Source organism: Echinops telfairi, unplaced genomic scaffold, assembly GCF_000313985.2.
Source record: "Echinops telfairi isolate 266 unplaced genomic scaffold, ASM31398v2 ScPeMD7_23;HRSCAF=83, whole genome shotgun sequence".
Taxonomy (NCBI): domain Eukaryota; kingdom Metazoa; phylum Chordata; class Mammalia; order Afrosoricida; family Tenrecidae; genus Echinops; species Echinops telfairi.
In genome coordinates, this window is record NW_022103920.1 from 442,035 (window position 1) to 451,808 (window position 9,774).

At 55.7% G+C, this 9,774-nt stretch overlaps 1 protein-coding gene across 4 annotated transcripts in view; it reads right to left on the bottom strand.

The window, feature by feature from the left end:
• The window catches only part of ZNF212 (zinc finger protein 212), a 38,572-nt gene that overhangs the window by 16,872 nt on the left and 11,926 nt on the right, over positions 1-9,774 (bottom strand). The window contains exons 2-5 of one of the 4 annotated variants that reach the window (XM_045288965.1): positions 7,647-8,036; positions 7,433-7,559; positions 5,786-5,875; positions 4,205-5,359 (exon numbers count right to left, since the gene is read on the bottom strand). In XM_045288965.1, coding sequence (XP_045144900.1) covers positions 4,509-5,359; positions 5,786-5,875; positions 7,433-7,559; positions 7,647-8,036 — 1,458 coding nt within the window. In that variant the 3' untranslated portion in view covers positions 4,205-4,508. Of the gene's footprint in view, positions 1-478; positions 537-4,204; positions 5,360-5,785; positions 5,876-7,432; positions 7,560-7,646; positions 8,425-9,774 lie in introns of those variants that run through there. The other 3 variants (XM_045288961.1, XM_045288964.1, XM_045288963.1) reach the window with 3 other exon arrangements.

The window sequence follows — 9,774 nt, forward strand, 5'->3', positions numbered from 1 at the left end:
GCGACCCCTGCCCCGAAGCCCACGTCCCTCCGAGCCCGCCCCACGGCGCGGTCCAGACCCGGAACCTCACCCCCTACCCGTGTCCAGGGACCTTTGGTGGGCGCCGCGGCCCACCCTTCCCGGCCTCCGTGCAGCCCGCGGAGTCACCGGAACCCGGCACCTGCCCTTCGCCGCGGTCATTCCGCGGAGCCCGGCCTGGCAGCGATCTCCCCGGCGATGGGACGGAGGGAAGGAGGCCACGGACAAGGGCCCCTGTGGGGATCCGGCGCCCAACTCGCTGTGGGGTCGCCTCGGACGAACCCACAGGGGCTGCTGGCCTGGCGAGGTGACACAGATACCCTATGCCCAAGAACCTAAACGTTCCAAAACTTGCCAGTTTTCCAGAAATTGAAAGACCTCAAGAAAAATTGTTTTAAAACATCCAATGAAGGGGGGGGGGGGAATGCCTCCTAGCCCTGGCCACACCCAGGCTCCTCACCTGCATCTCCCCCAGTGCAGACCCTGAGGACCCAGGGGAACCAAGGCCCGATGCACAGGAGTTCATTTTGCCCCTCTTCTGTTCCATTTGCCAAAATAGTGAGTTCTAGCAATAGTGTGTGCCGCAAACAGGGTAAGAAGTGCACGCTCCAAACGGAGCACCGCGAGGCTTGGGAGCCGGGTTAGGGAGTGTTACTTCTGGTAGTAAGTCAGGTCCCTATGTGGCACTGTTTATTGTGGAAGTCGTCTTTGAAGTGGCCCAACATAGACACTATTTGCAGATGTGTACTGTGGCCCCGGGGTGGCTGAGGGGCTGTAGGCGGTACTGTTAGGTACAGGCCAGCTGGACGGCAGTGCAGGCAGAACTTCATCTCCAGCTCTCAGGTGTTGCTGGCTAATGGTCTGGCAGTTAAGTGGAGAGACTCCCACAGCTACTTCCCATTCTGACTACAGTATAAGCAAAAAGCAAAAAACTTCAGGCCATGGTGCTGGTGGCATAAATCTTGTGATAGGATCATTTGGGGATCAGAGTTCCAGGACCCAAATGCCCCCAGGTGAGCTGACCCAGTGGGGGTCCAGGCCCTGCTGAATCAGGGCTCCCAGGACTCTGCTGCAGCAGGTGAGGTCCTTGGAGGCAGAGGGCCAGAAAATAACACTGGGATTACCCTCGGGGTCCAGGTATTGGGGTGCTCTTGTCCTCTGTCACATAGTTCTCACAGGAGACAGAAGCAGCCCAGCATTTGTGCTGGCCACACCTCCCATCCAGGGGAGGGATCCTAGGTGGTGGGTGGGCACCAAACTGCAGGGGCAGTAGGAGCCCAACCTGGCCTTTCTACCCGGAGCCCCCACCCTGTGAGTCTCCAGTGCAGGTGGCCACTTACAGATGGCAGTCGAGTCCGTGCCTGTGGCTAGGGTGAGCAAGGTTGGCTGCCCTCCTGTGGCCCTAACTTGGGAGCCCAGCTGGCTGCCCTGCAGCTAAACCCGCAGTTTCTTTGGTCCCCTCAAAGATGTAACCCATCTCCCAACCCCCCTTCCACAAATCAGGCCTTATTCCACTCCTACTAGGTGATTATTCCCAGATCACAGCTGGAACCAGGTCACTGAGCTCAGGACCCTTCAGCCAGCCATCCTCCTCCTCCACCTGACCTCGTCCTCCTTGCTGTCCCTGCTCAGAACCCGCCCTCTGGGATACTAAACGTCCGTCCTGTGCTTAACTTCTCCCACTTTGGCCGGCTCCCTCATTTAGGATGTCCTTGCCCTCGTTAAGGTCATCCAATTCAGAGGACATCTCCCCTGAAGTCGTCCTAACAGCCTGCATTGTAAACCACCCTCGGAATTCCTACCACCTTAGCCTTCCTAGGCATGGAGCCTTCAGTGTCAGCTTCTCAGGATGGGTTCTCTCTGTCCACGCATCCCTCCTTGGGGCTTGTGCACAATGGGTCCTGGGCACTGGACAGACCTAGCAGGGAGCACTGCTCCGTCATGGGGAGAAGATGCTGAAGAATGGAACCAACCTGGGCAAAGACCTGGTTTGTACACTGATGTCACTCAGGTATGAGTCTGCAGAAGGCTCTGGATGACCGTGGAAGCCCAAAATCCATTTCCTGGGTTAAGCCTCCAAGGAATCCCCTCTGACCATAGTCTAGGTATGTTGAATAGCCTTGTTATCAGAAAGTAAGGTTGATTATGGCAGATGTAGTTAGATTAAAATGCAGTTATCTCATCATTTGATCTTCCTTTTGACCCATTTAAAAGTTGTTTAGAGGAAACACAGGTAGATGAAGCCTCTGGTGGATCCCCTCTGACAGGGACCAGGGATGTGAAGGGCCTTGCTGTCATGCAGAGCACTGGGAAGTGGATTGTTGCAGATGCCGGTAGGTTAGAATTTAACACCTTATCATTTGACCTTTTTGACCCACCCATTTTCAGTGTTTTGCTTTTTCTTTCCTTTTTTTCCATTGAGGCTTTTCTCTGCTTTACTTTGTTATTGGTGATAGTTTGTTCTTTGGAGTTTTTAATTTTATTTTTTGAATTTTTTCTGTATATGAAATCCAGAATAGCTGCATCTATATAGACAGTAACTGAATTAATGGTTCCTTGGGAGTATGGTAGGGGAGGCTGGGGTGAATGGGGAGCATTTAATAACAATGAGGACAAGAAAGAAGAAAATGCTCTAAAATTGATTATGGTGATGACTGTACAGCTTTTTTTTTTCTTTCAGCTTTTCTTGATTTGACTGAACTACTGAATTGTATCAATGTGGATTATATGCCAAAATAACTTTCAAAAATAGAAGACAAAGAATAAAAAAGGGTGGGCACCCAACAAGTACCAATGTCTTTGTTGAAATTCCGAGTCGCTGCGGGGAGATGAGGCACATGAGGCTGGTAATCTGGGCCTGGGCCCTGAGCAGCAGGTGGAGAAACATGTCTGACTGAGGGCCACAGCTGTGGAGAGAGTAGTCAGGTGGCACTGAACCTCTGAGGGCACTGCCCCTTCTCTGCTTGAAGACCATCACTGGCAACAAAAGGCGAGTGGTTCGTTAGGATGGGGCCTCGGGCTGGCTGCAATGACTGAGAATGGCTCTGCACCATGGACCAGCAGGGAGAGCAGGGCAGATGGAGTCAGGTGTGCTTGCCATTTAACCCCTCCCTCACAGGGCACCCACAGCCCCCCCTGTGGCAAGGCGCCCGGAGGCCCTACTGAGGGGCAGGCTGGGCTGGAGCCAAGGTGGCCCCACTAGCAGTCTTGGGAGCGCCAGGTGGCGCAATGAATTGAACCTGAGCTGGATCCTGAGCGCCCTGCATAGCTGTCCCCCCATCAAGCCCAGAGTAGCTGTGGTCAGGAGTGCGGACTCCAGGTCCGACACACTGCTCCCTCCAGCACCTCACGTGAGCCAAACAGGACAGTGAACCTGCCCTGCAGGGGGCCCCAGCTGTCCTCTTTACAGTGTTGATTCCCACAGAGCCCCTGGCCCCTCCAGAGCACACACACCAGCGTATTCTGATCCCGTGGCCTGTAGGGCGGAGCTTCCCCCTGGGTTTCTGGGACCCTGAGAGGTTAGCCCCACACCCAGATGGGCTTGGTGGCTTCAAACCACTGACCTTGCGGTTTGCAGCTCACTCTCACAGTGTCACCTCACATGCACACACCCTTCACAGCAGTCCAGCTGTTCCCCTAAAATCCTGCCCTGCCACCAGGGCCATTCAGCATGGCTGGTGACTCGACCATGCCGCAGTGCTTGCCTCCCACAAAGCTGGTCAGGGTCATCACCAAGCAAGCCAATCCTTTTCATCCCTGCAGCCTGGCCTGCTCTCCCACCAAGATCAATGTCTCACCTCAGTACTGCCCCCCCACCCCACCCCTGGGCAACTTCTGGAACCTCAGCCTGTGGTTGGTGCATGCCCCCATGTGCTGGACATGCCTGCTGGGGTCCCTGTGCTCCTTTGCACCTCACAGGCCTCTCAAGTCCCCGCCAACAAAGCAGGAATCTGCCTGCAGGCTGCTGGGCCCTTGGCAGAACATGGGGGGTGGGGTGGGGTTTTCCATCTTGGAGCAGACTCTCAGCAGCAGGGGCAGGCACACCAGCTGCCTCCTCTCAATCACAGGAAGAGTACCACATGCCCCCAAGACTGAGGGCTCCAGGTGCGCCCGTCCCCACCTGGAGGGGAGGCCCAGGCCCAGGCCCCAGCCCCGCACGCCCACAGAACACTCAACAACTCACCACTTAAACACAAGTGTGAGCCGGTCATTTTTAATAACAAACATCTGGTTCCAAGAAGGGTGTGTTTCACTGAGTCCTTTGCAAGTGGCAGAGACGGCCAGAGAGAGGCACCAAGAAGCTGTGTGGCTGGGCCTCCAGCTCATGCCCACTCCGTGTCGGGCGTGGCCTCAGGAGCCACTGGGTGGCCTGGGCCTGGTTACAAGCAGGCAAGTCCCTGGAGACCCCGCCTGGCTGTCCAGCCATGAGCATCGGCTCTGCGGGGCACTTTGCCTCGGCCCCCCGCGCCCCGCAAGCGGTGGGTGGCCCCCTACGGCAGGCCTTTGGGCCTGCCGGGCTCCAGGGCAGGCGCAGCCTGCTTGCGCAGGTGGGTCTTCTGGTGCTGCAGGAGGTGCTGCTTCTGCACGAAGCTCTTGTCGCACTCAGGGCAGCTGTAGGGCCGCTCACCCGTGTGGATGCGCTGGTGCCGCACCAGGTCCGACGGGTGGCTGAAGCTCTTGCCGCAGTAACCGCAGAGGAGGGCGCTCCGGCTCTTCCTCCACGGGATGTGGCCTGGCAGGGCGACCAGGCTGTTGGGCGAGAACCTCTCCTGGGTGGGGGGGGCAGCCCCGGGCCTCTCCTGCCGGTGGCAGCGCTGATGGGTGGCCAGGCTCACCTTGCAACTGAAGCTCTGTGGGCACAGGCCACACTGATGCCGCCGAGCCTTTTTGGCCTGGGGCTTGAGTCGAGGCCTGGGCCTCAGACTTTCCTCGGGCTCCTGAGTTGGGGGAGATGCCCGGCCCAGATGGGTCCGCTGGTGCGAAGCCAGCTGCTGCCGGCCGCGGAAGCTGAGCCCGCACTCCGAACACCAGTAGGGGCTGGCAGGGTCCTTCTGCAGCTGCACATCCTGACCCAATGGTGCCTGCCAACAGGATGCCAACTTGCAGCGACCACCCAGAGTCCTGCCACTGCTGGCATCTCCCCCGCCCTGGGAGGGCTCCTCTGGGTCCAGGCCCCCAGGGTCCAATTCCACAAAGGCAGAGCTGCCTTGGCCATCCCAGAGGGCTGCCTGCCCAGGGCTCAGGGGGGCCTGCTCTTCATCAGCACCCAGGAACGCGCCAGGAAGACCCTCCAAGCCCTGATGCTGGTACTGGACCTCCTGTTTGATCACGATCCCATCTGCTGCCGGGAGAGACCAGAAGAGACTGTCAAAGCCCACCCCCGTGGCACCAGAGATGAGCAGACACCCGGGCCTGCAGGGTCAAGGCCATCCATCAGGCTCAGGTGCAGCCAGTGAACACATTGGCCTTGCAGGACACCACACACCAGACAGCACTGACTGCTCTGGAAGAACTATGCACCAATGACCACGGCGGAACACTTGCAAGGAATGGAGCCTCGGCCTCAATGATGCAGTTTCCCATCTGCCACCCAGACCACATCACCCTGGGGACCCACCGCTCTGACAGCCCTGCTCCGCAGGCCCCAGGAGATGGTGAAGCGTCCAAACACAAGGAAATGCCAGGGGGAGGGCCCCATCAGTGCCTCCAAGCATAACAGGTGGGGCGTGGAGGGCGGGGGCGGGCCCCATAGTCTGGAGCCACTCACCTGGGAGGGCAGCCACAGGCCCTTCCTCCTCCAAGCCAGCCAGCATCTCTGCACCCAGCTCTGCCTCTCCCTCAGGTGGGCCCAGCACCTCTGGGTGGAAACAGCAGAACCAGGGTCAGTGCCAGAAAGCAAGGACCAACACACGCACCAAGCTCACTGCTCACCAGCTGACCGGCCTGTCTCCCTCTCACGAGCGGCGGGTGCTTCAGCCTTGGTGCCACCGGGCTCCCTGGCAGTTTGTCGCAACTAGACAAGAACAGTCAGTTCCAATGACCTGGCCAGTCAGCACCCTCTGCCTCTGCGTGCACGCTCTCCCACCCACCTGCCCAGCCTCCGGCCCTCTGCCAGCACTGCTGTGTGCACGCCCAGCACTCCCCCGACCTACCACGCAGGTGCCCAGGGCCACCTAGGGGGCCTACTGCACGCAGCCGCCAGGCACTGCCCTGCAAGCTCTCTTTCCATGGACCTTGGTGTCGTCTCCATGTACCACACACTCACGGGGTGACAGTTACTACCTTACTATTCCAGCTAAAAGCAGAGAAATGGCCGCTTAGCCTGTCTGTCAGCCTCATGCCAGGCTCACACACAATTCCTGGCTAAGAGCAGGTCAGAGGCCTGGGCCTATGGCATGTGACAGATTATGCCTGTGAGCCATGCTGGGGACTTTGTGGTCCAGAGGAGAGTGCCCTGCTGACCTCCTGCTGTGGTTGTCGGTAACAATGCCTGGGGGTGTTCCCCTTCAGTGCCACAAGTCACTGCCTTGGCCTGGTTCTTTGGAGAAAAACACCCCAGGTTGTTTTTACTTGTGTCTAAGACTTGAGGTGACTGACATCTCTCTAAATGGCTGGCTGAGTCACATCACACTGCAAGAGCTTGGCCAATTCATGCAACAGATTATGACTTGACAACCTACCCAACAGGAATGAAAGACGTGCGGCCAGCCCAGGGGGCTGATTGGTTCAAGGTCCTGTTGGGAGAGCAGTGCCTTCAACTGATGATGGGTTTGCTGAAGGAAGCAGCCACACCAGAGGTGCTCAGAGCAACAAGAGTGAAGCGAGGAGGGACCCCGAGACTGAGACCTGGAAGAACTTGGAGTAGAGTGGTCGGGAGCCAGGGCTCCCTGGAAGTAACCTCCAAATACAGATGTAACAAGGGCAAAGTCAAGTGAGGGCCTGGAAGCAGCCCGGTGGCAGAGAACTGGTGGCAAGAGTCCCAGAAGGGGGCCTAGCTATGCACTGACCCTGACAGCAGCATAGCGGTCACTAGGGCCAAGGGGACAGCACCATGAGCGCTGGCCTGGCTGGAAGGTGCCCTGCATTACAGAGGGAGGGACAGGCTCATCGCTTCAGAGAGGTCTGCCAGACCCTGCCCATGTGCTTCCGGATCTGGAACCTTTTACTTTCAAGTTGATCCTGATCTCAAGTTGTAGGCTGTCTATGGATTCTGTGTGGTCATCGCAACAAACTACTGAACACAACAGAGAAGCAGAGGGTCCCAGAGCGGTGGCGCCTTGTCTGGACTGCAGCTGCACCTCCAACTCAGGGAAACCAGCTTTGGGCTGACCTGATTCTTGCCACTCAAGAATCTAGGCACTTCCTTATGCCACACACAAGACATAAGCACCACGTGAGGGGAAGCCACACTTACTCAAAGAGACCAGGGTCTCGTAGTTGCTCTTCATCACATTTCTGTAAAGCTCCCTCTGCCAGTCCTCCAGGTTCTCCCACTCCTGCTCCGACAGACAGACGCTGTCATCCTCAAAGGATCTGGATGCCTGAAACCATAGCCTTTGAGAGAAAGGACAGAAAGAGCGGGTCTCCCTACTGGCTTCCCCTTCACCCCGCCCCCCCCCTGCACTGACCTTGGGCACCTCGCCCTTGCTGCCCGGGGGCAGCCGCAGGATCCAGAAGTTCCTGTTGCGCAGCAGGTTCTCCATGTTCTCCAGCCGCCGCTGCAGCAGCCCGTACTCCTGCAGCAGCGTGCCCAGCACGGCCCACTTGCCCTCCAGCTGGTTCCCGAGCTCCACGGCCGTCTTCTCGCAGTCGGCCAGCTTCCTCTCGGCCGTCCCCGTGCGCCCCTCCAGGGTCAGCAAGCGGGCATCTTGGGATTCCATTTTCTTCTCCACGGCCTGAATGGCAGCCACCAGGGTCCAGAGCGAGATCTCCGTGGTCTGCAGAAAGGAGCCTTTGTCTGACGCTGGTGGGGGGAGTTCAGACGAGCTTAAAGGTATGGAGCGACGCTTTCTCTTGTGCTGTGAAGACAGTTAGCATTAGCCTGGCAAGGTCATTTCCAAGCACCAAATGACACATGTCAGCAGTGCTCAAAGCTACAAATCCCTAGTTGTGGTGTTTTGGGTCCTTTTTGATAAGTATTACTTTTAAATACCTCCTTTTATTCCACTTCATCCTTCTGCTGAAACTAAATGCATTCATTGTGCGGACTCTGGAGAAGTGACAGTGTTGTAAACAGTGCCATCTGGAGATACTCACAAATCAAACTCACTGCCATCCAGGCGACTCCTACGTGACCTTGTGGTTCGCAGTCCACCATGCAGCCACACCACAGGGCACTTACCCACAGATAAGAACTAGTCCATAAGTCTGCTCCCACTTAAATCTCTCCCCAATCCAAGAACAGTTAGTTCTTCAAACATGGCCCTACACTAACCCACCCAAGGGGAGGGTATTGTTTATATCGCCACAGGAGAGGGAGAAAGAGACCAGGCTTCAACCCAATGCGCCAAGATGTGAAATAACATACTGGCATGTACCGGGGAACCAATAGGGAGGTATGTGGGGATGGCCCCAATCCCAGCTAGGTGGACACCACCTCCCCTTCAGAAGAATGCACTTCAGAGGGCAGCACTGGGGCTACAACTTGGGGAGAGGGGCTTGTCTGATTACAGCACAAGGGAGAAACGAAAAGGGATAATGGAGAGGGAGGGGAGGGCATCCTGGCCCACCAAGCCCCGAGGACGAAATTCCTGCTCGGAGCAGACAACACACAGAGAGGACCATAGGGCCAGCCCCACCACGAGACACAACGTCCCTCACTAAACCATAGCAATGCGGGGACAAAAATGGAAACATAGTGTGGGAAATGTATAGTCTGACCCCCTCACGGCGGGGCGAAACACTAGGGCATGCAACAGGAGTAGCAAGGGGAGCAAAGTGATGAAATCCCTGAGAGAATACCAAAAATGGACTTTGGGGACCGAGTGTGGCAGCCCATCGGACTCAATTGGAAAACACTTGTAAAGGCCAACAAACAGAACTTGAACTATTTATAGGCTTTTCCATTTTTGTCAGTGGCTTTCTTTTTATTTCTGTTGTTTTTTGTTTTTGTTTTTTTTGGTTTGTTGGTCTTGACTTCCTTTGTTGTTTAATTTGGCTTTGCCTGGTTTTTGCACTTATTAATGTATCTGTAAGTCTATCTAGATAAGATAGGGGAGATAAATACTTTGGAGATGAAGAGAATGGGACCAATGGTTCCAGGGAGATAAGGGAAAAGGGGAGGTGGGAGAAAGGAAAGGAAAGGGGGTGGGGGGAACCAACCCAGGGACAAGGGAACAACAAGTGAACTAAAATCAATGGGAGAGAAGGGCACAGGATGCCTAGTCGGGCTTAATCAAGGGCAATGTAGCAGCGAGGAATTACTAAACCTGAATGAAGGCCAAACACGATGGTGGGACAAGAGGAAAGTAAAAGGAAATAGAGGAAAGAGCCAAGAGGCAAAGGACATTTATATAGGCCTAAATACAGGCATGTGCATATGTAAATATATATATATATATGTATGTGTGTGTATATATATATGTATGTATGTATGTATGTGTATATATATATAAAGAGAGGGGAACAGAACTATGTACTCATATCTATATGTTAAGAATTAAGGCTGGTGAAGAAAGCTGATGGTGCCCGGCTATCAAAAGATATAGCGTCTGGGGTCTTAAAAGCTTGAAGGTAAACAAGCGGCCATCTAGCTCA